We start from the raw sequence: 27,250 nt of genomic DNA on the forward strand, positions 1-27,250 counted from the left end.
GGTCTCTGCCCCTGCAGTCGCTCACATGCAGGCCAGCCTCCACAGACTTATCATCTAATTGCTTTTCATTGATCTTGTCCGATTAGGTGCGTAATGTTCATCCTTTTCTGACACTGTCTCCCGAAAGCTCCTGCCAGACCTAATCTGTGACGTGTGCATCCTTTTCGCTGCTTATAAAATACCCACGCACACAAACAAAGGAGGACTGTTTTCACACTGTGTGTAAAGACCCCATCAAAGCCCATATGGGGGGAACATTTTGTTTGTGTGTTTATGTGCCCATCCATGTGCTTGCATAAACCAAGATATCTCCTAGCCTGTTGTCAGTTCCCAGGCAGCCCACGACATTTGTATTCATTTTCTAGCTAGCATTTTCTAACATAGGTGAATTTCCCATTGGGAAACAATAAAGTTATATATATCTATCCATCTATCCATCTATCCATCTATCTATCCATCCATCCATCTATATACATTGTGAACAAGCTGTAGCACGGACATGTTTCAGGAGTCCCAGATAGGAAGAGGCTCTGAGTGTTTTGGATAAAAGAGAGTACAATAATGAGTCTGTTTATTTTGGAGATTAGACAGTAGGGCTCATCCTGTAAGGTGAACCAGATCAAGGATTTGGGACAGAAACCCCAAGCTCTTCCAGAAGATTAAATTATGTCAGCATCAGAACCAAAGGCCAGTGTGTGTTGGCAGGCGCTGAGCTGGGCTTCTGAGAGATACTACAGTTTGTATGACTATCAATGGGTATCACATAACTCTGAGTAAAATTTCTTATGGTTTTTTTTTTTTTTTTTTTTTTTTTTTTTTTTTTGGTGATAGCCTGAACCTGGAATACAGCCATAAACCTGCTCACACACATACACACATTCGAACACACACACAGAATTTATCTGTCTCCGAGGAGCTGTACCACAGCATTGGTTTAATATGCAGTCCAGTTCTTGGTGGTATCAGATCAATGGAGAGTTTCAAATCAGACACAGCCGCTGAGACAGACAGAAGGGACCATCTTTGGCGCACATTAAGAGAACACTTTCTTTCCCCTCAAGATCACAGTTATTCTTTTTTTGATGGAGCTATTGAGTAAGACTCAACTGTCTTGTGATGCTCATTAAAAATATTAACTTTAAATGTTGAGGTTTTTTAGTCTCCCAAATTGTGGTATTGGGTTACTTTGAAAGTAATGGTCTAATTACAGTAACTTAATGTGTTATTATACTAAGCCATCTCTGAAAGATCTGAAATAGTAACCTTGACTACTTTGTTTCCAATCATGGCATACGGCTCTCACAAAAACCAGGATCTGCTTTTAATACTTTCCACTGAGTCCAAAAGTAACTCTAAGAATCTGATAATGTGGTACATTTCAATCACTTAGCTCAAATGTTGTTCATGTTATCTTCTTGATCTACAAATTATTTTGTTATGAACATAAGGAGACAGAACGTAACTATAAAAATAAAAGCTTTTGTGACTCGATTCAACCCTTATGTTGCCTCAATCAGGAAACTTCATGGCCTAAAAACAGCTCAGCCATACATCAATTTACTGTACAGTCTAGTGATGCAAAATCCAAGAAGCTCCAGATCTATTTATCTCATTTCATGTACAACCTGTCTCATATATGTGGTATAAGGAGGCAATCATCATGCCGACTCCCTCTCAGGCTTCTCCTGCCTTTTCCCGTGCATTATTCAGTCTTTTCCTGGAGTAACAGGCGTCCTCTCTTCATGCAGACACGCCGACCACTAACACACCACACTAATGTGATGTAAAAATGAATGATGAAATTCAAGGAGGCCAAATGAAAGAGAAACCGATGTGTGTTTATGTGCGTGTATTGCGCGCTCGCACGCTCGCGCGCTCATGCGCACATGTGTGTGTGTGTGTGAGTGTGTATGAGCAATGTTGGCCCTAGTGTAAGCTTGTGCATGTGTTCAAAGGTGAGGCCTTGGGTGATGGAGAATAGGATTCCCTTACCTCCAAAAAGTATAGAGGAGGATAAAAGCCAGCTGTAATGACCTTGGTATAATGAAGGCCTTGCTGATTTCCATGATTTTCTTACTTTCATGCCACGAATCTGCTATTCCATAGGAGGGGCAGGAAGGAATAAGAGAGCTTTGTCTGGCCAAACATTAGCAGCCTACAACATTTGCCCAGAATTGAACACAAAATCGTGTTCCCATGTTCAAGTCATTATGTAAACGATTATTATCTAGAGGCAAATTAATAGATGAAACACATTTTTCATAATGGGCTGGTCGTTTTTTTAGGTGACTAATTTACGTGCAATTTCCTTAATTCACAAAGTTATTTAGAGAGTGATGTAATTCTTGCTTCTTTTTATCTTGAAAGCAAAGGCAGCATGTTGTCTCGGGCTCCTCAGTGCAGCTAATATGGCACAACGAAATGAAAGGCTTCAAAAGAGCTTTTCCACTTGGAGCTGATGTAGTGCTGTGGCCGACCTCCAAATATGATTAGACTCCAGTAAACACAACAATAGCAAACAATAAACAACTGGTAATTGGTGTCATTCTCTGTTCCAACAAAATCTTTCTTGATTTGCTATGAATTATGAGCATTAATGTGCCTGTGCGTCATGCCCCTCTGAGGATAGCAAAAAGCTCCCACTCTGTCTTGATGGGCCTGTCTCATTAAAGGAGAAATGGAGGCCAGTGTGGGAAAGTGATGTATAGTACATTGATCTAAATAACTGGCATGAACTCACCTCTAATTCATTCTGTCTGCGCGCATGATATAAGATGATTACATATTATGCATGCATCTGCGTGCGTGTCTGCCTGTGAGGAAGGTGGGGAAGGTGTAGCCCTGAAGCATCCCAGGTGAAGTGTGCCCTCTACAGGCAGCTGTTACACATCCGCCATTCTTGTGCATGGACTAAATGCATGTCAATGCTACTGTGAGGAGAAATGCACGTATTTTGTAAACCACATCAAGATTTCTTAGAAAAGGTCATATACAATGTCCCTTATACACAATATATAAGTCTGTCACATATCTGCGAACATAAATGCAAGCTTACAACCAGGTTTTCCAACTCCATATATGCCACCTCTTTTATTAATATATGATGAGAGAGAAATTCTCCAAAGACCACAATATGCAGAGGTATTGTGTCTCTTTTAAAGTCTCTGAGATGGAGGCAGCAAACTTCAGAGCCTGAGTGAAGTGTCTAATGAAAGAAGTCTCCTCCTCTGCTCCTCCTCCATTTCGCGTATCGTATTAGGAATCTAAATGTTGACTGAAGACAGTTTGATTCTCTGTCTGTGATTTTCTTGAGGAATAAAAACAGTGTAGCGTGTTTCCAGTGTAGCCATGAAAGAGCTATGAGATGGCTCATCACTACCTGATGCCATTTTGGGAGGCGGAAATTAAGGTTCATACCACGGTTCATTTGAAAGCCATATCAAAAAGAAAATGTTTAAGACCAAGATCAAAGTGATATCTGGTCAAAAATATTACGAGACCAGCAACATTCATGTAAAACTGCTGTTTTATGGTAGCAGTTACTTGAACAGTGTCTGGCTATTAATGGAAATAAGACAGAGAGGAGAAATATCAAATATCATATCAATTTTTTTTCTGGCTAATTCCAAATCGTGGTTGTGCACTGATACTGGAATATGCAGTGGCAGAATACATTAAAATACATCTCAGTGAGGTTTGGGTACCTCTGCTGTATGACATGAAACTGATATCTGAGTGTCTTGTGTTGTTTATCTCTCATCCCTAAATATAATCTCTTAAGTACTTAGAAGGGATTCAATTTGAATTTGTATTTTTAATTTTAGTATATGAGTTTCAAAAAATAAAATATTTGCTTGAGTTGCTGATTCAGTAGGCAAACAAAAAAAAGAAGTTGCTGGCATAGAAGAAGTACAAGAAAAAGTGGTGCATTTAGACAATAACAGCTTGATATGGATAATATGTACATCTGTTTATAGTGATTTGTTTGATTTGATTTGTACCAACTGCCTTGTCAATATAATTTCCAGATAGAGCAATTTTTAATTGCCACATTGCAGTTTAAGTACATGTGGTATTTAAAAACTCAGTAGTACGTCTGTGTGCATTTAGTCTACTTTGTGAAAATTATATCCCTGGACCAAACACAATGCTTCAATCTTATCTTCAGTCCAAGCACCAGTTTGGTATTTCTTTGTGTTTTGTTTTTATTAGTTTTTTTTTTTTTTACAGAGACAGACTTTTCTCCACAGCCAGGATAACAGAATGAGACGGTGGGGGAGTTGAGAACTTATATGTGCTGGCAATTTAGTGAGGACATAACTGTGCAAAACTACTCAACCCTTTTAGATCGCGACTTTACAAAATGACTACGGAATGATAGGAGATTTAATTCAAAGGTATGTGATTTTTTGTTTGTTTTGTTGGGGGTTTTTTTGTTTTGTTTTGTTTTGGGGTTTTTGTTTTTTTTTTCAGAAAGAAAATTGGCCACAGAATTTTACATTTTCAAACAAACTTGCCCAATACTTATACCCACATACAAAACTTAAAGCTGGTTTCTGTTTATCCACTCTTCAATAAACTATAAAACTATCATGATGAATGATGTCAGTGATGATATTCAAACTGGTATGACTCCAAAGTCATGAAAAACTGACATCGTAAGTAAGTTTAGGATTACATTTCAAATAAATGTAGCTTTTATGTCCATCTCAGAGTACATTCAATCCCTCTCTGAGGGTTAGTTTATTGGCCCAAACTATTACTCTTTACTTGATTTGGAGAGACCTGGAAAAAATTGACTAGCTCCAGATTATTTGGAAAAGATACGGAATATGCTTGTTGAATATTAGATGACTGTGGTTTGTCTTGTCTCTGAAAGCAGGCTAAAACCAAGTTATTGCCAACATGTAATCTTTGTGTCAAACTTAAACAGGGGTTTGAATTAGAAAAGCGCCTATTATATGAAAACCAAAATTATAGATCAATGAACTAGAAGTTTAGCAACACAAGAATGTCAAGATAACTTGAAGACATTAAGGGTTGGAAAGGAATCAAAGGCACCACAACCTTTGCAATGACAACCATCTGGGAGAAAAGTATCACATTTTGCTTGAATATAAAATGTGAGCACAATTAGTCACAGTGAAAAATGCTTGCCAACAAGCTAATTAAACTGCCCGTTTATGTATAAATTCATTCCATTATTGCAGCTGGATAAGATAAATGTTATGGATAAATTAGCTCTTGTCATAAAGATCTGCTTAACCTTTGTTTAAATAAAATGCATTACAAAACAACAAGAACAAAGTTATACCTAAACTTAAACAATACAAAACAAACTTAAATCAACCATGGCCTGTTGTCTATTCTATTGGGTGCATAGAATATGATACCATCCAAATAACTCTATACTGCATGGCTACAACACAACACTTTCAACTTTATTCAGTCTCCTTATTAGAGCAGATTGCTTATCGCCTACTTCACAGAGCGCCCATATAGCATAGCTGACAGCAGTAAGGGAGAGCTGCACATATGAACTCCTCACTAACACTTTCCTACGCTAACCAGCTGTCCCCCTGTGGTTTCAGCCTCGGCCAAACCTTTGAAATGTCCTTCAAGGCATGAAAAAACAACATGCACACTGCTTTGGGTAAAATCCTATTTGTACACTGTAATTACACTTTGAAAAGTTGCAAAGTTTAAAGTTTCAAGACCTTCACTTTTTCTCTTCTCATTCCTGATATTGATTAGACTCTAAAACACATTTAAGGCTTGCTGTTCTAAAGAACAAAAAGGTTTCTCATTACGTGCTGTGCCTCAGACAACTTTGAACGTTTCAGATTTGATTTGCTGGTGTTATCAAGGGAAGCAATCAGGAGAATTCAGTCAATAATTTTCACCACCATACAACCACCATTAATTTGCTCTTAACAAAAAGGCTCCAGGCAGTTTGAGTGTGGTTATTAAGAAGATAGAGATTTGAAATTATATGTTGCTCGAATATTGTTAAGTCAGCAAACTGTGTGATGGTCTCATCGACAATTTTCATTCTTTGGTCCATTTTTTTTTTTTTTTTAAGATGTAATACTATCTGTGTCACATCTTAGTAATAATGATCATGAAAAACTAAATGGGAATATTAACAACAAAAAATTACATAACAAATTCAATATGTAAATTGTTATTAGAGCCATTATTAGTTATTGCCAAAAGGGATAGATTAGTTTAAAGGAAATATGTCATGTTGCCAGCAAAAGTATAAATGCCCAGGAACACTGTATTGACGTAAACATAAAGCAATTAAATGGCTGAGTCTCTTAGCAATGTTATTCAGATGAGAAACAATTCCATGTCAAATGATTATTATTCCGCTGACTATGTTATCATGAAATCTGTAATTTTCATGTTACATGTTTGCCACTCAAATGCTGCCAAAAATGTGTCTCCTCATCTCCTAAATATGCATTAAATTGATATTTTAGTTGCTCAAGTCTGCTTAAATGCAGGGCTGGGAAACCCAGCTGAAAACAATTCACTCAATTTTTGCTCAAAGTGTCAAATATGGTGCCAATTATTTCCACTGACCTTTACTTGTTTTACTTGCTTTCTATGCTGCGGATGTAGTGAGGGAACCATGATGTTTTGGACCACTTCTCCCAACGGTACTCAATAAGGATGTCCAGGTCCATACACAACAGGTGCTCAGCCCATCTGCTTCCAGGAGCATCGGTATGAGAAGAGAAAAGAGAGTGGAATCAGGCACAGATGTATCATTGTTACGTGTGCAAAGCGAGTCAGGATCAAGTTCATAAGAGGCTAAATTGAACACACAGGACGGGTTTCCTGGAGAGGAGACCTGTAGTGACAACCAACTCAAGTTTAGATGGCCGATTGAATAAAGCAAACCATAAGAAACCAATAATACATTAACCACAGCAATGTAGATGATAATTAGAAATGAGAGGAAAATAGTGTATAAATAGAATTCAGTAAAACAAAGTAGCAAAGGTAGCATTCTTGAATGTCCACATTTCATTAGCGTCACAATCGATGATTACTTTTGTTTTTAGCATTTTCTTGATTAATTGATTTGGTCATAAAATTATTTGCAGAACTCCAAAACTATAGAGTTTACTATAATTTCAGACAGATGCAATCTGCACATTTGAATACAAGTGTCTGGTAGATTTTTTTTTTCTTTTTATTATTTTGCTTAAATTTTGAGTAGCCAAAATTTCAATCAACAGGCAGTCATCACATCCATCAACACTATTCATTGCAGTATCAGATTTTTAACAAATGTTAGTGTTTTTATTATTTTTGTTGTTGGTGGTGTTTTTTTTTTTGTTTTGTTTTGTTTTGTTTTTTTCATTGTTTAGTGTGCTACAGTACTTAAGTAAAATGTTGATAGACGTTAATTCAATATTCTGAATGTACTTTTTACCCCATTCCATCAATTTGAATGCCATAGTTACTACTTGAGAGATTATAAAGAAGCACATAAACTTATAAAGTACAATATTCAACATGTCTACCTATAATATGTGGTTAAATCTAGTTTCTCACATGGCAGAGAAACTGCATAACACAATAATGTTACAATTAAACCCAGTTGTTCTGTGTCAAAGGAGGTTCCTTTTGTTTTAACAGTCAGAGCATTTGTACTTACCTACTTTAGTAAAGGTAAGATGAGTGTTTGTACACAGCTGCCAGATATTCTGAGCGTTTATTTAATTAAAATACTCCGAAAAATTGAAGACTGGGATATATATATATATATATATATATATATATATATATATATATTAACTATGATGGAGAGGGAAAACAAAGTTTCACAGCAGGTGGTTAACGAAAACGCCTCTCTGTTTGGGTGTGATGAACTCTCACCCCGCGGAAGATCTCGCGTTAGCGCTCTGTGGTTACCAGGGGAACGTGATTATGAAAAGTTGCGCTCTTGCCCCGGGAAACGACCACTGGAGACACCGGAGCTTCACTTTCTTAGTTGATTTACAGGCAATCAGACGAAACTGACACAACTCCATCCACCCAGGACGGAATGTAGAGTCGCGCCAACGGACTTGTCAACATCGTCCGTTCAGCCCAAGGTTGGTATCTTAGTTAGTTAGCCAGCTAATGCTAGCTTGCTAGCTACTGTTGCTAACAAACTGTTGTTGCATGCTACTCATACTTTTTTACATTAAACTGACTTTACCATGTCTGTCGACCGGGACTACTCTGTTCTTATGGAGTCGAGCAGTGATAAACGGCTTTAGCCATTTTGACACAGACTCATATCATCTGTATGTCCGATGTCGTAGTTATAAATAGCCATCGGGACGGGGGTCAGTGTGGAGTCCCGTTTACTTTACCGGGGGGCAAAGGCATTGATGGTTTGCGCTAAAATTCAATAACCTCATTGAGAGTTTGTTGTGCTCTCTAAACAGGGATGACTGATGCCAAGCTGTTGTTAGTATTTTCCTCTGTCAGGCAGTCAGTGCATCTGGTGTTGGAGATGCCGTTGACGCTGCTCTTGTTTCTACGCAGGTATCTGTTTGGGAGAAGGCAAGAAGTAACACAGCAAAATGCCGTCACCGCAGGTTCTCCAGCCTGTTCTCAAAATGAAGGTTGACGAGCTCTTCCTCAACTGGCTGAGCGATCCTACAACGCAGTCACTACTCAAAGATTATCTTGACCTAATCAAAAGTGGACACAGTATTGATGCGAGCTGTGGGGACTCCCAGGACAAAAGGTCATTCAGTGAGAACAACAATGTGGCATCCCATAAGCACCTTGGAGAGAAGAGGCCTGCCGCCCTCAGCACCCCCTCCAGTCCCCCATCTGCCAGTACCCTGCCCTCTGGCAGTAGCAGCAACACCCGAGTGACTGGGCCCAATGGCAGAGTACTACGGAGGTCCGTCAGCACCAAAAAGGTAAATTACAAACTTCAGCAACATTTAAATGGCTTTTATCAGATTTCCTAAATGTATGCATATGATTAGCCAGCTTTCCTAGACATATTTTTCATGCTGTTATGAAACAGGTGCACAGGTTTAAACCAGATTTTAAGGCTCATAACGCAACATGCCACAGGGTTTTCACCGGTAGGTGTGAATAACAACACAAACAAGGTGTGCCTGCCTTTTTTCTTGGTACCTGAGATAGGTGGGACTCAAAGTTATGTTACAGTCTCAGCTATATCTCTTTGGGACAGCTGGCAGTGTAGTATATTTATTTGATGTAATTAATATTAAAATTCATTCAACATTAGACAGGTTAACATTAAAACATTTAATGTTATTAACACCACATGGTGCTGTCAATAAGCCCTTACAATGGAAGATGTGTTTGACATGTCACAGTCAGCACCTCATCACATACCTAATCCAAGAATGTAGTTAAAAATTAATGTCAATGAACCAAATTTCCAGGTTGACAAATAAAAATTTTTTGGATTCAGCCATTTTAATTTAAGTAGCAATGCGACTAGCAAGTGTTTCAAGCCCTAATAGTCCACAAATGCTTTTACCCATTTATTTAATCTGACCAGATTTCAGATTTCAATCTTTAGTCTCTTAGACTTGACCCTGCTGTATCCTCTGGGTTCTTTATTTTCCCAGGCTAGCCACAAGGGGCTGCTGAGTCACCCATGGCATCAAAGGCACGTCTATAAGCATATGTATGAAATACTTTCCAAATGTTCAGGCCTCACCCATGAATTAGTGTGGTATGAGATGCGGGAGTGTCTGAATATAGCCTGTCGTGGGTACTCTGGTTAGTCCTCCCAGGTCTTGTCATGCTGTGACTGGAGTTTTGAGATGTCGGTGAAATTTTTGCTTTGGGCTCTTTGATTATAGAATATGTTAAGAAGTTATTAATTAACATACAAAAGGGGTTCCAAAGTTTGTTTAAGGATTTCTACTCCATCAAGATGAGAAGTGCAACATGACAGCCAAGGATGGTGGTAGATTATGGATATTAGATAGATTAGTGAGTGTGATGACAGTGAGGCAGCCAAACAGCTGCAGGCACGTGGTCCGAGAGACTCCGCCTTCTCCATGTTGTTGACATGCTTAAGACACACGAGGGAGGCGTTCAAGCGGTCAGTTGTGCGACATCTGTTCTGTGACTGCAACACCAGGGCTGTGGAACTAGGCCAGGGTAATTTCGTCCTTGAGGATAATGATGATAAAGTTTTTACTCAGTGTGTTATGCATGTAACTATGAATCTCCAAATCACCACAAATGAATAAAAATCTGATCCAGAACACCTTTTCAACCATTGCTATTATCAGAAGAATAGGAATTCATATTAATCCTTCTCATCCACAGCAAATATCTAAGCATATATAGTTTTATCCAACCAAAGTTTTTGAGATGAAGACTGACATTGAACATTTCTCAGTGTTTTCTTCTCCATTCTATAACAAACCATCAAAATTAAAGCACATTTGAATTAAACAGCCAGTACAGTTTCAGATATATGCCAGGATATTTCAGACAGTGGTTAAATTACAAACATAGAATAACATGGGCTTTTTAAGACCTGATGAGTAATATCTCATGGCTAAAATAGCCTGACCAGAGGAGCAACGGGGTTAAAACAAGAAAAGCATGGCAGCAACATACTGATTTTTTTTTTTTTTTTTTTTTTTGTGTAAGTTTCAGATTCAGTGTTTACAAAGAATTTAGTTGAATCGTGACTAAATTCAACAAAAGACTTTGCATTTGAACAATAAGACACTTGACAAATTGATTTAACTTTTCGATTTTCACATTCATGTCTCTTTACTTCTAATGACCTTTTCCCCTTGATCCCATTCTTTCGCCCCAGATTGATATAAATGAACTGCTGCAAAGGTTTGTGTATTCTGCTGTGATGTGTCATTGGCATGCAGCGATACTATATCACTCAATATTAAAGGGATTGTGAGGTGTTATTAAGTAATACTTCTATTTTAAGACAACAAAATGAATTCCTGCATACAGATGCATTCTTCAAAGGATTACTCAAAAATTCAATTTATGTCACGTTGATGCTGGCCGGAACAGCTGGTCCAACTTTGACATCAGACACTGATATAGATAGCCTTGGTTCTCTTGTGTTGGCATTAGATACCCAGAACTCTGCCAGTGAGATGAGGTGTGGCAGCACATTCATCCTCTGAGTAATTTATTCTGAAACTGCTTCTATTAGATACTCCTCAAAACAGAATATGGGGTGGCACATATTTTCTTTGCAATATAGACTATAACTGTCTGAACCCTATGATACTGGAGCTTTTAGTTCTTTAGTTTTGCTATGCAGCCCAATAGCAAATATCTCTATGTTATAAGTGCAGTAGGTCATGTACACAGATATTCAGCAATTTGGCAACACAGAGCAGTAGATACATTTTGTACATTTACTTTGGAGTTTATTTGTCTTTCTGTTCTTGATATCTACATTTAAGATCACAGTTTATTTCTCAAGATGTCTTTTTATAACATGCTTGGTTTGGCTCAGGAACATAGAATCTATTTGAAGCAGGGTCTATGGTCGCATTATGAGTTCTCTGACCTGTCAGGGAATCAGGTGTTAAACTGTTCCCCACAAGTGCTTTTATTTGTGTTTCAAACCTCTCTGTAGAATGTACTTTGTTTTTGTTTCATTTTTAAGTATGTAAAACGGGTCTAATATTTACTGTAACCCAGTTCATTAACCAACCTGTTGTTATAATGAAATCAGATGAATGTGTATAAATATATCAACTAAAAATGTCTTCCAAATTGTTCCTTAAATACTCTCATTATTTAGGCTCTTGGTGGCGACATTCTGGGATACTTTAAAGTAAGGTAATTTAATAGTGGCAAATAGAATCAAAGTTAAATATGTTGGGGTTTTTTTGTTTTGTTTTTTTTTTTAAGAAAGTGAAAGTAGAATTATAAAAAATAGGTTAATATTTACCACACCTTCGAAACTGCTGTCTCTATAAACTTTTATCTCGCTCCATAATAATGCTGTGTAAGAGCTGGGGCCAGTGTGTGCTGTCACTCCTTATCTCTGCAGAGTCTTTCTTTAGTGGTCTGACCCTTTGCTCCACTTCTGGTGCCATGTAGACAACATAGGTTTTTCAGCAAAGCTCTATGGAAACTGATTGGCCGTGTTTTCACATTTTTACTCTTATGCAAGCCAGCTTAGCACACATGTTCAACTTGTTTGCCTTCCCTGAGCCCACCATGTCATCAGTAAATCAGACCTATTTTTGGTCCATGTTCCCATGTATCCCAAAATCCCTGTCTCAGACATCTGATTGTGGTGGATTGAGCTGGAGCTTTCTGGATTTCACAGCAGCATCAGCTCTTTCCCCATGCTGTGAAGTAGCTGCAGCTCTACCCCATTCAGGTTATAGTTTGGGTCACATCTGTGGAGAAACACTGCAGTACATGTTATTGAGCATGCTGAAGTGAAACTATTTCAAGGACATATTTCTGGTTTGAGAGGTGTGAGCCTCAGGGGAATTTTGATTGGATTTGCCCCACCCTTCTGCTTTTCACTGTGGTTGTCAGTTTACCTTACTAGTTGTTGATCAGCAGTATGGGATTACACCCTGTTTAAAACTTAATTAAAATACAACCTCAATAATGTGCTGTGGACTTTGAAATTATGATCTCAATCGGCACTATCTCCACATGGAACGTTTTATATGAGCGTCATCTGTTATGTAATAAACTGAGCATGACTGCACATGTTTCTGCACAAATCAACTCAAGCAGGTTCCAGATTAGACATATTATGGAGCCACCTCAATTTTAATTGTTTTCCTGTAGCTGAAGCTTAGAGGTAGTGTGTGTGGATTGTTATTAATATTTTTTATTTTTTTTTTGTTTGTTTGTTTGTTTGCTTGCTTGTTGGCGGGGGGGGGGGCACACTGCTCTTTTGCCATGTGTGCCTGAATTTTAAGACCTTTTATGATTTGAAAGGAAAAAAAAAAAATTAACACCCACTGAGCTGTTTCCACATATCTGAAGCAACACATTGTTATTCCTGCTGTGTTGTGACACATCTGTTTGTGGAGTAGACATCAGGATTTGTTTGCTTGAGCACAAAAATGTACACAAACAGTATTCCATTGAGTTGACAGTTTCATTGGATCTAACAGCTTTTATTCGGGTCTTGATACTTTTTCTTTCCATATTTGGTTTGAATTGATTAGCATGAAGAAAAGGCAGCTATTGTAAAATGCCATCACAAAAACTGCTTATCAAACATGTGCAGTGTCCTGTGTGGAGCATAACAGGAACTGGGTTTGAGCAGAAACCAGTGGAAAGCTGTGGACTGTGTGATTCTGTCATCTAAAAATACAGTGGGTGTGCTTTCACCTACTGTATACAATAACAATAACATGAACAAATATAGAGGTATCTAAATCATCCACTTATGCGGACATCTCTGTACCATTTCTGTTTGATTAACGTATACATCAGTAGGTGCAGTCGACATACAGGTGTTGGGCTTTCCCGATGTATAGTCACTGATTTGAAGGCAACCCCAGAGCTTTTAGATCAGCATATTTATGGTGAATTGATGTAATTGCCATCCCTCCAGAAGAGGAGCAACCGGAAGCAGATGTTTGTTTGAGGACTAAAGATACATTATAGTTACAGTCTACAGCTAGTTTCTTGGATTGCCCGAACAGTTCCCGCTCGTGCTTTTAATAGCCACAGACTGACTGGTTCGGACATCATTCCTTGAATTTGACATGCACCCCCTCCCCAATGCCCATCAACTATAATAAGATGTGGAATGGCTGGCAGCTCAGGCTTGCAAAGAGACGACATAACAAAGACCACCACAAGATAGGATGCAGTTAAGTTGAATAGATATTTGCAGCGGTATATATCATCTCCTGATATGACCTACACTCTTATCTATTGCTATTTATTTGGTTGTGGTTACTTCCTTCAGTTGCTCATTATCATTTTATCTGCCTGCTGCTGTTCTTATGATTTTGTTTTCCAGGTGGATTTGAACAGATTTAATAAAGTAACTCATGAATAATTTCACTTGGGGTTTCTTTTTTTCCCTTTAGTATCATGATGTACTGTCCAAAAGATGGGGTGTCCATATTCATGGTTCAGAGCATTAGCAAACTTTCTCAAAAGTATTTGGTAGTTAGGAAGATTTTTAGACAGGAAGCCAGTGAATTTGAGCTGGATGTCATTGTGGTATTGAGGTGCATCCTTCAGTTGGCCTATGTTTCTGTTGCAAGCTGCAACAACAGGTCTGTCTCTTTACATAACCTTCTATGAGCACTCAGGAATGCAAACTGGAAAGGGCAGATCCATTGCACACACCCCTCCCATCCCACACATACACTAAGTGACTCCCACACACATACAGTCAGTCACTCCTTATCTCTTCAGCAGCTTTGAGGCAAGGGCTCCCTGACCCTGTGGAGTGTGTGTCTGTGTGTGAGTTGTGTGTTGTGTAGACACTGGGACAGAGCGGCAGGCAGAGCTGAGATTGTGCGACCAGATCTGGAATGGGAGAGAGAGTCACAGTAGCAGCTGCTCCCTTGCATTAAGAGGCTCTCACTCTGACAGAGGACAATCACAGGGACACAGACACTGAGGACTTTCACTGCTGCCACAACTTCTTGGCCACAGGGCAGACTACAACTGGGTGATTTCCATAAAAAAAAAAGGATAAGACTGGATTGAGTGTTGTGCTTGTTTATATGTGTCCCCCATATTGTCTGGCGCAAGGATGAGGATGAAGGAGCTGTCTCTACGTCAGGACCCTGACCTGAGGAAGGAGTTGGCTCTGCTGGCACGCGGCTGTGACTTTGTTCTTCCATCTCGGTTCAAGAAAAGACTCAGAGCTTTCCAACAAGGACAGGCAGGTGTTTGTATGAGTGCCCCCTCTACTGCACAGGCTCCGCTGGCCTGCCAGCCAGTGGACTGGTATCTAAGGGTTTAACGTTGTAATGTACTCCGAATGGTTTGTAGTACGGATCCACTAAATAGGCCACATATAAACTACAGTAATTGTTCAGAATCTTGACAGTTATGATAGGATGGATCCATGCTAAGATCTGGTGCATCCTGGAATGGCGTGGAGTGAGAACACTAGTTAGAGCGCTTTGTCCAGGCGTGTTTATACACTGTGCCAAGTGAATCATGACTGTAGTGCAATTATATCCATTCGATTGTGAATCAATTTTACACTTGTTTGTGTTTATCTATACAAACAGACATGAGATGTGACCCTTGTTTAAGAGTATGATTTGATGTTTCATCTTGTGTGATAGGCTGTGCTTAGCTGCTTTCCCGTCTTCTTTCAGAGCACCATTGCATCATTGTACATGTGCAAAATGTCATGTGGCTTACCAGTTGTGCTCAAGAGCTCTGCTAGTGGTGAAAACACATGAGCAAGAGAGAGAGAGAGTGGGGACAGTGCAGGCCAGGGCAACAGGAGATGTTTATTTCCTTTTATAGCCATGGCTGACACCAACACACAGGACAGAGAGGAGCAGACGATCAGCAGCATTTATCATTTAGCAGCCAAGATCGGCAGGTTACCGCTGACAGATTATGGCAAAGCATTTTCAGTTCATATGGCACGCCATCATTTTAAATATGACATTTTTGCAGACCCCATATTGCAATAAGAATCTGTGAGCCATAACAAGAGGGGTGAACAATGGGTAGAATATGTTGGACCAAAACAAACACCAATGTGGTATTTTTATCTCACAGCGGAGGACTAAGTGGGTGTGTTTATGTGATTATTAAAGGGCAACAAGAATGATCCAGTCAGCAAGTTCTTGTGTCATTTAAATAGTCTTTAAATATGAGATGGCATTCTAATGAAGCATGATGTGCTCAAACAGTTTTTAATAACTGGCTGATATCTGCAGTATCGTAGGTTTGACTCTAACCTTGATGTATTCAGGCTCTTTCATTCTGCGGGAGTAACTCCACAGCATGGTCCCCAACAAGGCATACCATGGGTATTTAGTTAATATGATCTTGTCATAGCACGTCAGCTGTGCTCAGTTGGTAGTTGGTATGGTATATCATATTGGTGAGGAATCAGATTTACCATGACATAAAGGTTTGGCACCCATGTTTCATGAAGTCATTGTTGTTTAATATACTACATAGCACATCCCACAAAGCCCTCACATAGAAATGTGTTATCTTGACAGAAGTGGTTAAAATGACACAAAAATACAAGCCCTCCTATATTAGAAGTGTGGCACTTGCCCTGGTTAAATAATTTGGTTGGATAAAGAGAGTAGAGGTTTAATAAAAAACTGAGCTCAGCTTAGCATTCAGTAATGACTCAAAACTCAAAGCCACTACTGTACCTGTCTTTTTAAACCTAACACACACATGCATGACATGCCAGGTCTGTTTCTATGTCCAGACAGCTACTGTTTGCATGTGACCAGGCACACTGTGTAAATTAAGGTTGCCCTGCTCATTCTTTCTACCCAGTAACTCACTTGCTTCATGTTTCTGAAGCAGACACATTTCTTTGGCATTTTCGCTAACTGAAGATAATCTTATATAACTACTCGTGATGCAGCTTGTTTCACCCACAGGCCTTTTTTTTTTTTTTTTTACAGTAAATGTTTGGCACAACGTAGTGAGAAAAGCCATGGTGTAATTAAAAGTGCAATTATTCTATTCAGATGTTTTAGTTCTGCGGTCCATTCACTTTTCATGCTGTTTCAGACTTGGTGGTTGAGGCCATTTTTATTCATTGTGACATGTTCTTCTCCTGCTTTGTCAAGTAAAAATGGTTCAGCTTACCCTGATGTATTACATAAAACAGCAGGCAATTCTCAAGTCTCAGAACCTGGAAGCAGCAGATGTTTCACTTTTTTTCTTGAAAAATAATAAAACAATTAACCAATTATCTTGATAGCTACTTCTTAAATTTGGTTTTATGAATCACTTCAGCTTTGAAATGTAAGAACTATGCATTTATTTATTTGTTTATAGTTAATTTTTGACCTTTTCTCAACTAATGACTGGAACCATTGATTTTTAGCCGTGTGGATAAAAACAGACTTTAATTTTCATCTGTAAACGGTGGTTTTAACTGTGTTACCACAGGTCATATTGATTAGAGCTATCGTTTTCTTAATGGATGGATAAGAGATTGTGCTATTTATCATATTAAAATCGAGTTGTGTATCTGTTGGTGGATCATCATAAGTAGATGTTATTTGTGGATGATATCCTTTGGCATTATCTGGTTCTCTAAAGCCCCCACAGATGAGTTTATACATAATTTGATAAACACATAAACAGATGAATTAGTTGCAAACATTACTAGGCCAGTAAGATTGTCCATCAAAACATAATTCACATAGTAATGTCAGTTTATGCATCTTAATTGAAGCCTATTACAGTGACACTACTATATAGGGGGATGTGTAACAGGGGTATCTATTACAGATAAATGGATAATGATTATGTTTGCTGAGTAGTTTTTCTCTTCCCTAATGGGCCCTTGGGCTGCTGAGAGGTGCGGTTACATGAGATCTAGCAGGGCAGTATTTGTGTTAAGCGAGCCTTAGCACATGAGCTGAGAAGTGGTCGCGTTTGCTAGCATCAGTGGCTGACAGGGTATTTATTTATTTATTTTTTTTTTTTTTTTTGATTGTTTGTTTTATTCCGTGTGTTTGTTTCAGGCCCAGGTGAGGACAGAGGAGCCCGTCACCACAGCGCTGAGTGAAAGCATTCCGAAGTTCTACTTCCCACAGGGCCGGCCCCAAGCCAACCTCAACATTGACAGCCTCATTTCCAAAATTGAGAAAATATTTTCTCAATTCCCAAATGAAAGGGCCACCATTGAGGACATGGGGCATGTTGCCAAGGTGAGAATGTGATTTGTAGCACGGAGGTTCAGCCGCCACCCAGCAAACTTTTTTCATTAGTGCCATTTAGCTCCTGACTTTACCAATGTTTGCTGATTTTAAAACCCCACGGAAAATATTATCTCCATCTCCCTGAGGAATGTGAGCAAATGGCCGGAGGGGAAGCTGAGTGAAGAGAGAAATGACAGCTAGATTTCCTCAGGGAAGTTTTTAAGTGATGCACCACTGCTTTTCATACCAGTGTCATATGTTATTGTGCCATTCTTTTCTGCATCGAATGTTACGTGTGTAAAGTGCTTATTAAATTAAAATTTTTTCTATCTCTTTATGTCCTCACCACACTCGACTCCATCACTCTTGCTTCCTTGTGTCCTCAGGCCTGTGAGTGCCCTCTCTATTGGAAAGTGCCATTGTTCAACGCAGCTGGAGGAGACAGGACAGGCTTCGTGTCTGTTCACAAGTTTGTCGCTATGTGGAGAAAGTAAGACAATAGTTCCTCTTATTCTCACCAGACCACTGGTGCATTCACTCACAGCCAAATGGCTCAAACCAGCCTCTCAACAATGATGACCACTCGCTAGGGATCACAGACACTGCATGCATCTATATGCTATTATAACACTTTCCTTTTCATTCCTAAACAAAAATCTTTGATCACAAAGCTTTTGTAAACATCCTCATGGAAATAGTTGCTGTGCACATCCAGTTTTAAATGAAAACATCCATTCAGTGTCTTTATGTGTGACTTTCAAAGGAATACCATAGGGCTTTTGTAATGGTAGCTGTACACTGTGATGAACTATGTTGCATGCACTAGGCATGGTCTTGTATTAATGTACAACCTCCAGAGAATTGGACAGACCTGGCCTTTGACTTGAGCTCATGACTGGGCCATTCTTAGATGAGAGGCCACAGCTGACGCTTATATTATTTCCATGTCACTACCATAACACTCCAAATTTATAATCACCAGGCAGCAATTCAGAATCCTAATTTCAGAATGTATTATACCTGCACTTCCACTTTGAAGTGGAACAATCTAAAACTTGTGTTGCCCAAAGAATGATAAAAAGAAAAGAGAAAACATAAGCATGGAAGTGGAAGAGGGAGTAACCTCGCAACCATCTGTTCTCTCTTTTCTTCTCCAGAACTCTGCAGACCTGTCACAATGATGCTTCTAAATTTGTGCACCTCTTGGCCAAGCCTGGCTGTAATTACCTGGAACAAGACGACTTTATTCCATTCCTGCAGGTACTGGCCACAGCACACCCAAGGAGAGGGTTGGACTTGGCAAAGAGGGATGCCAAAGTCGCATTGGCTTGAGTGGTGCAAACTGGACTTAATTTTTGGACTAGCCTGCTGAGGCAGTGCTTTTTCATGTGGTGAAGGACTAATTTAGGGATGTTACTGTAAGCCACTAATATATTGGGTGGGAGTATACAGAAAAGAGATTCCACTTGAGCAGGATTCAAGCTCAGCAGAAATTAACCATGGAGAGATGGAGATGAAAATGTGTCTGATGTGTTGCACCAAGAAAGCATGCACTCATATTTGTCAGATTGTTCCCTGAGAATACTTTAATTGACTGTTTGGTCACTCTTACCATGTGGACCTGCTGTGCTAGCTGTTTGTATTTTCGCTTGGCCTGAAATGCTGCCGTGCTCCTCACTGGCCCCACCCTCCACCTGATTCATTTTCATGCAGGCAGGAGCGGCCAGCCTGTGCTGAACACCCGTTAGCATACCAGCAGAGATGCCTTGTGGCACTCACTGTTTAATTTGTATGGGTCTGCACAGCGAATCGCCTGTGACTGTTGTGATGAATGAAAGGGGGATTGCAGTGGAGTAGATTTGACTGTCCCCGCCTGTTTCCTGTGCCCTGTGATTTATGTGTTTCTCTATGATTTAATTTCTCACAGTAAGAGTCAAAGAGGCACGACGGCTGCCCTGAAATAAGGCCTTTTAATTTCATTGCCGCCTTCGCATTTATGTCAACAATTCTTCCCCCATCCGAAGAGAAAAGGGGGCAGAGTAAAGAAAAGACACAAGAGAGTTTGATGGCAAGAATATAGCTCCAGTTTATTTGGAATGCAGCACACTTCCTTTGACTTTATGGCATTAGGAAGGAGAAAAGGTTAAGGGCAGTCACTACCAAACGTCTCCTCCAGCTTTCCCACCACTTTACTTGTCAAATCAGAAAGCCTTAAACTCATCCCAAAATTGGCCCAGTGTTTTGTGGCTTCAAAGAAACATTTAAATTTGATGGCTTCTTCCAACAAAGCCTGGAGCCTTTTCTTTATGAAGCACAATTTTTTAAGCATATGGTGTAACAGAGTGATGTAGATAGACAGTGACAACTTCTGTTGTTTGAATAAGTTTGCATTTATATTCCTACGCTGAATGTCATGTGTTCTTTTGAGCGTAAAGGAAAGACAGATGTGTTTTGCCATTTAACTCATCTCTAAAGGTAACTGCAGAATCAAACTGAGCATATGTATTTGTTATTGCAGCACAGCATGTCACTGGGTTGTTCTGTTTCATTTGAGTTTCTTAGTTTTGTGGGGTATTTTATGGAAATTAGATCAGAATAAAAAAAAAAGTGAGCTGATTTACTTTATGTTTTCAGGATGTGGTGAACTCACATGCAGGCCTAGCCTTCCTAAAGGAGGCACCGGACTTTCACTCAAGATACATCACCACGGTATACAGCTATGCTGCACATGATATCACATCTCTAATGTACACTTTCAGTTTGTGAAACGTTTTCGCTGTGTATAATTTATTTGTCATGATAACACTTAACTGTTTTTCAGGTGATTCAGAGGATATTCTACAATGTGAACCGGTCGTGGACGGGAAAAATAACAAGTTACGAACTCAGGAAAAGTAACTTTCTTCAGGTGAATGAATGTTTTCATTTCACATGCATTGCTCGGGTTATTTTTAAGTCCTTGAAACTGTTAAAATTCAATTTAACTTTAATTCAATTCTGCAATTAAAACCAAGTCTTTTTCAAATTTAATTTAAACTGTCAGCACAAAGAGTTCTTCTGTTTCATTTTTGGATGTTTAAATAAGATTAACATAATTTACATAAGTACCTTTTTTCTATCCCAAGTGAATGTAAAGTAGTCAATAAGATGTCCTCGTTTATATCACCTGGATCTTGTTTTCCTAATTTCAGCCATCATTTGTATCCTCCATGAAATCATAGGGAAAGATAACAAATCCAAATCCAAACATTAGTGCACCACAATGGTGCCTTACTGCAAAACAAAACTCTAGACGCACAAGCAGCAAGCCAGTGAGGAAAAGTTAGGTCAAAGGTAAACCAGGAAGGCAGTCTATAAGCGGCCATGGATATTTAAAGGGGCAGTGGGGGTCATATTTTCACCTCTAATGACTACTAATGAATATATTTTACACAGTTTTGACTATAATATCTGCTCTCTGCTGCGCCAGAATGTGATGTTGCTGGAACAGGAAGAAGATGTGAACCAGTTGACGGAGTTCTTCTCCTACGAACATTTCTATGTTATCTACTGCAAGTTCTGGGAGCTGGATACAGACCATGACCTCTATATAGACCAGAAGGACCTGGCCCGGCATAATGACCAAGGTGCAGGAACACACCCCACTCTCTCCTTAATCTATAATATTCCTTTTGAATGCTTGAAGCATGGTGGAAAAATATATGCAAAAACTGCAGCAAAACTTGTGAGAGCAGAGGTATCCCCTTGTACCTTTCCTTCAATCTATCAGCCGCTTGTTGGTGCAGTCAGTAGGCTGAAATTACATGCAACAACAAAGAGTAGATGTAAGGTTTACCGGTCACTCACAAACACACACTCAGGAAAAAGTCTTGCTGCTTCTTCTCCACACACTCCACACCACATGTTCCTGGTTGATGGTCTGTGAGTGAGGCACGGGAAATGAGACACAAGATCAATGAGAGAGCAGCATATATACTCTGCTCCAATGACGCCATGTCTGGAACAATTTCTACCACTGTATGGTCAAAATGATGACTGTAGGATTTATAGTATTGTCAAGATAAAAAAAAGAGCTACTCTGGCCAGTCTGGATTTACAGTCTGTGAGAATGGATTACATGTGTTGTAAAAAAGAAATGTACATTAACTGAGAGCACTGTTGTCTAACAGAAAAATGATGATATTTTTCCCAACAGTTTGGCTTGTAACTAATCTCTTTGCTATATATTTTTACAGCCATCTCACATAAGATGATTGAGAGAATATTCTCAGGAACAGTAACAAGGCAAGTCAAGAATGTCTTTGAATTTAAATTGTGTTCATGAAAATAATCAAACATTTTTACAGAAGATCCGTTAAGAAGAAATGATTTTTGTTTCACATGAGGTTTTAATACTAATTGTGTCTTTTATTTTATCAGGGACAGACGAGTGTATAAGGAGGGCAGGCTGAGCTATGCCGACTTTGTCTGGTTCCTCATCTCCGAGGAAGACAAGAAGACTGACACCAGGTATCTAGGTACACAGGAAACATCCGAAATAATCCCTCTTACAATAGAGTGTGCCACGTTTGTCACAAAGCGTTTGATTGAAGGGAGTATGCATCACTTTCTGCCAACAAAGTCACAATACTCATTTTGAAGATATGAAAATGACTTTCAGGCTACATCTGAAGGCAACGCCTCTAAACACAATGATCCATGAATGTCTGAAACCTTGATTCACTGCTCGCTATAGAATAAGATATTGTCTGCAGACCCTTTCACTGTAGACACTTTGACCAGACGTTGTGAGAAAATCCCATGTGTGAATGATAAAATTGATGATGGCTGAATTAAATTTTTTTTATTGGGGTGGGAGGAGGGGTCAGGGTCGGGATTCTATGTGTATTAACTCACTGTCAAACTGAACATGACTTCCAGGGACATTTTAATAAAATAAACCACGGCCATTGTTAATATTATTAGTAACACCTGTGCTTTTCCTACAATTACAAGTCAAAATGTCTGTCGTGTAAAAGGCCTGTTGTACAGTGAGCGGTGAGGCACACCACCTGCGTTTTCTGTTTCTAACATGAACCTCTGCTTGCTGCTCGTTCCTTTTGTGTCCAGTATAGAGTACTGGTTCCGCTGTATGGACCTGGATGGGGACGGGGTGCTCAGCATGTACGAACTGGAGTACTTCTATGAGGAGCAGTGTCAGAAGCTGGAGACCATGGCTATTGAGCCCCTTCCCTTCGAGGACTGCCTCTGCCAAATGCTTGACCTTGTCAAGCCTGAGGTCGAAGGTCAGACCCTTTTTACATCTGTACACTTTCAGAAGGTCACGCACTAAGATAGGCACGTTCCACTTTTTCCTTGGTGGCAGTGAAAGACTCAGTCTCATATCAAGAGCAGGGTGTAGCTGCAGGAGCAGCCATAGATGAGACTGACCGACTGATCTGGGATGCCTGCTTCCAGCTGCTTGTGTCACCCACAGTCTCAACTATATCCCGCAGGACTTGGCTTTTAGCACTTTGCTATTTAGAAGATGTTAGTCATTGTTGAGTGTGTGCATGTTTAGTATTGATAGCCGCAGAAAGAATGTGACCCCTGCTCGACCTGCTGGTAAGTGGAACTGGTGGAGTGCTGCAATATAACTTGTAATATGAGCCGCAACAACTCATTCACAGTATTTGAGGCTGATGTTTTCTTGAACAACTCTATCTCTTCCAGACAGAACAAATTTACAAGTTTAAATTTTATTGTTTGTGAAGTTTGGGATCTATTGTACTAACGTGAATTTGAAGATAATCAAATTGGTTGATCAGATCAAACCAGTTTCATAAGCACAACAGAAAGTGTCTTGCTGTAAAAAAACTGAACTCTTTCATCAAGCAGAAGTCTCTTTTTGCTGTTTCAGAAGAAGAAAGTAGGATGTAAATTAGTCAGTTGATCAGAGATAAATAAAATGTTTTATTTATATTAATTTGAAGTCTCAATTTAATAAATTCAGTATTTTCTGGTTCTGTTTTCTAATTACTTGATAAATTGTCACAGATCTTTTACACTGTTAGTGACTTGATTGTTATTATTATTAAACTATCTGCCAGTCAGTAAGTTTGATTTTGGGAAGCTTTCTAAAGTGACTCCTTCCGCCTCACCCAGGTAAGATCACTCTGCGAGACCTTAAGAGGTGCAAGTTGTCCCACATCTTCTTCGACACTTTCTTCAACATCGAGAAATATCTGGACCACGAGCAGAAGGACCCTTTCTCTGTTATAAGGGTACGGCACGTTAAAGTTACCAGATGTGACAAATTTTCATGTTAGAACTAGTGTAACTTTTTGTGTATTTAAGGAGTTGGAAGCAGACGGTCAGGAAGCTTCAGACTGGGAAAAATATGCTGCAGAAGAGTACGACATCCTTGTGGCAGAGGAGGCCGCCAACGATCAGTGCAATGACATGTAAGTCTGACTCCGGCTGCAGCTACAACCCCAGGTTCAAAGTGTTGTTTTGGGCTGAACCTAAGATAAAAGTAAAACTCCTTCATTTCCACTCTCTCTCGTGGTTGTAAGTTGTTTTACTATATAAGAGAGCCAGCTGACTGCAGTACAGAAAACAGGGATGTGTGTATGACCTCTGATCATCTGAGGATGAAAACATGGAAAGGACACAACTTTCATTCACCCCTTTATTAACTAAGAGGAGAACAATCAAATATATGGTGGCTGTTGACTAACCTCTGTAACAGTTAGGGGACTCATTTAACCTTGACTTAATTTTTTATGTGCATATATGACCTTCGTTTATGCATAATTTAAAACTAGCCCTTGCATTAATTTTGTGTATTTCCATATAACAGATATCTAATAACGATTTACCTGTCTTTACTCTTTATGAAAACATCTATTTCCTTTTACAAAGTGGAGAATTTTGTGCATCAAAATAGTTGAAGAGATTAGAGAGTTTTGTTTAGTACATTTTCTATGTTCAATTAATCCAGGCTCCAATATTTTGTGAAGTGATTGTGTTTAGAAATATGAATCAGTCAATTTGTGAGTATAGAGACAATTTTTACGACTTTGCAACACATCAAGGTCAAGTTTAATTGATAACCTTTTAAAAAAGAACCACACAGTCAGGGTTTAATACAAAGTCCATTTGCTGTTTTTGCACAAGCTACAAGGTCAGCTGAGGAAATAACTGCTATCAGGTTGTTTTCTGTCTTAGCTGGTGAATGTTCTGACAGAGTCTGATGATTTCATAGCTAAGACTGAGGATTATGTCCACAGCAGAGCCCTGTGAGAGCGAGTCAATGATAGATGAGGCTGTTGACAGGTATGTTGTGTGGCGGTTTTAGGAACACCCCTGACTTCTAAAGATAGGCTGCTAACCAGAGCAGGTAAGACACTCAGGGTAATCAGCAGGAACTAAGTGTTCTCCTCCTCCTCCTCCTCCTCCTCTCTGGGCAAGTCTAGTCCAAAACCCACTCCTAGCTCGGACTCACACCCCACCGTCTCAGCATACTGTTGACACCAGATAGTTGTTTCTTCAGCACATCACAGTATCATGTGTATGTGGACATGTCTTCAAACTGGGAACCAGGCAGTTTCTGTTTTTATCCTTCCTCTTCTGCACAGCAAACCTTCTCCTGCACCATCTCTGTGCCTCCATGTGGTGCCCCTGTGTCCTTTCCATTCAAACTGCCTCTGTCTATTTAAAGGCATAGTTTAACATTTTAGGAACTGTGACTATTATTGAGTATGTCTTGATGAGAAAAGGAATTCAAGTTGAGTAAAAACGATGTCAGCACCATCAGCCTGTCTAATGGTATCAAAATCCTCCTGATTCAGTCCAACGAGCAGCGAGTAAGGTTATTTCCCAAATGTCAAACTGTTCCTTTAACACAAACTCTTGACTCCAAGAGCCACTTTGTTAAAAATCTGTCCGTCATTATCAACATGTTTACACCTTCTCAAGTCTGTCTTGAAACAACACGGATATCTCCATATGCACATTGAACAGGTTTCTGCTTGTAACTCGCACTGCTGAAGTCTTGATGTCCATGGAGTTTATCCTCCACTACAGAAATCAGAAGGAGAATTAAAAGGTTTAATTACATCAAGTAAAACCTGTGTCAGTGTTCATATGAGCACGCTGTTGTTTTATACTTTAATCATTAATGTTTTTCTCCATGTTTAGGTATGATAACCCTTTGAGCCCTTTAGGGCAGCACATCTCCACTGAGCTGGGTCTGACAAAGAGACACTTCTTTGAGATCCCCAGTCCACACTGCAACTTGGACCTGGAGGAATACGAGTATGAAGATGACTTTGAATGACCTTGGATTTCATAGCGTTCGACGGTGGAATCAAGTCGGAGTTTTGCAGCATTGGGCCCCGTTCCCTTCCTGCATTTAAGGCAACTCTTCAACAACTAGAGAGAGAACCGAAAACCAGAAGACACAGTTCAGCAGTGGAGGGGTCAGATTGTGCTGGACAAACGGATACATCATCACACTGGACTGAAGAGATGTGACGTGGCCTCAGCAGGAGGTCCTTCTTCACTACACTGTACTAGAAGTTTTCTTTTTCTTACCTGTTGTTTGGGGGGGGGGGGGGGGGGGGGGGGGCCTTCATGATGTCACAAGCAGCACGTTTTCCACCTTTGTTTCTGCCTCACCATGTAACAGGAAGAGTTGTGTTCTGCATGTCAGTGCTTTGAATAATGTCCGGAGTGAATGTCTTCATCTGAACACCAGCGTTGTGTCATTTTATTTTATACGGGCTGAATCGCACTCTTCACACGCCGGAGCTGAACCGTTGAACAGAAACCATGTTGATTTGATTCAGGTTTTGCATTAATTATCATCCGTAGTTATTGGCTGATTTTACATTCCAGTGATCATAACTGAATGTTTTCTTTGAGGCTATAAATTCGTTAATGGTTTGTTTGTCCAAATAAGAAGTTACTGTAAATGCCAAACAAGCCACCGTTGAGTCTGCTGTACACACACGAGCACACAGTTCAGACGGCCACACACAGCGTATGATGTACAGGTCTGTATTTGTTATGACATGGATTATTATTGTTGTATGTGTGAGATGAGGTTCTAAGTTATCTGAGATGAATTTATAAATAACTGTAAATATGTATCTGGTGCTTGCTGTGTTGTAAATGATTGGGTCAAGTTTTTAGACAAATTCTTTTTTTCTATGTTATGAAGTACTTTTGAATGTACTTTGACAGAACAAAAGAAATCAATTGAAATGTTTTTGCTTCTCTTTAAATTAATAATAAAGCTATGTTTAATGGAAGAGTAAAGAAAACGGACCCTGCTGTTTACTTCAGTTCATCTAGCAAAGTAAATAAGTTCTCATGATGTGGAACACAATTTAAAA

The 27,250-nt window shown here is 39.4% G+C and overlaps 1 protein-coding gene across 3 annotated transcripts; it reads left to right on the forward strand.

The window, feature by feature from the left end:
* Positions 1–7,938: 7,938 nt before the first annotated feature.
* On the forward strand, positions 7,939–26,466 carry ppp2r3b (protein phosphatase 2, regulatory subunit B'', beta). 3 transcript variants are annotated; one of them, XM_029530903.1, is made up of 14 exons: positions 7,939–8,111; positions 8,551–8,936; positions 17,694–17,879; positions 18,257–18,360; positions 19,028–19,130; positions 20,505–20,579; positions 20,692–20,778; positions 21,340–21,496; positions 22,106–22,154; positions 22,290–22,379; positions 22,980–23,155; positions 24,015–24,133; positions 24,207–24,313; positions 26,052–26,466. In XM_029530903.1, exons 2-14 carry the CDS (start codon positions 8,589–8,591, stop codon positions 26,188–26,190), a joined length of 1,740 nt encoding a protein of 579 aa, XP_029386763.1. In that variant the 5' UTR covers positions 7,939–8,111; positions 8,551–8,588; the 3' UTR covers positions 26,191–26,466. The 3 variants fall into 3 exon arrangements, with proteins under 3 accessions (XP_029386763.1, XP_029386764.1, XP_029386765.1); XM_029530904.1 differs by having other exon boundaries at positions 25,142–26,178; XM_029530905.1 differs by lacking the exons at positions 7,939–8,111; positions 8,551–8,936 and adding an exon at positions 14,385–14,884.
* The last annotated feature ends 784 nt before the right edge of the window (positions 26,467–27,250 follow it).

The sequence above is a fragment of the Echeneis naucrates genome, chromosome 21, assembly GCF_900963305.1.
Source record: "Echeneis naucrates chromosome 21, fEcheNa1.1, whole genome shotgun sequence".
In the NCBI taxonomy this organism is placed as follows: domain Eukaryota; kingdom Metazoa; phylum Chordata; class Actinopteri; order Carangiformes; family Echeneidae; genus Echeneis; species Echeneis naucrates.

What these genes read in the sequence shown, in the direction of transcription:
- ppp2r3b (XM_029530903.1), top strand. Translation starts at nt 8,589, where the DNA reads ATGCCGTCACCGCAGGTTCTCCAGCCTGTTCTCAAAATGAAGGTTGAC. An exon ending in TTTGTCGCTATGTGGAGAAA is followed by an intron (nt 18,361 to 19,027) that starts GTAAGACAATAG and finishes TTTCTTCTCCAG; the next exon opens with AACTCTGCAGACCTGTCACA. An exon ending in ACTTTATTCCATTCCTGCAG is followed by an intron (nt 19,131 to 20,504) that starts GTACTGGCCACA and finishes TTATGTTTTCAG; the next exon opens with GATGTGGTGAACTCACATGC.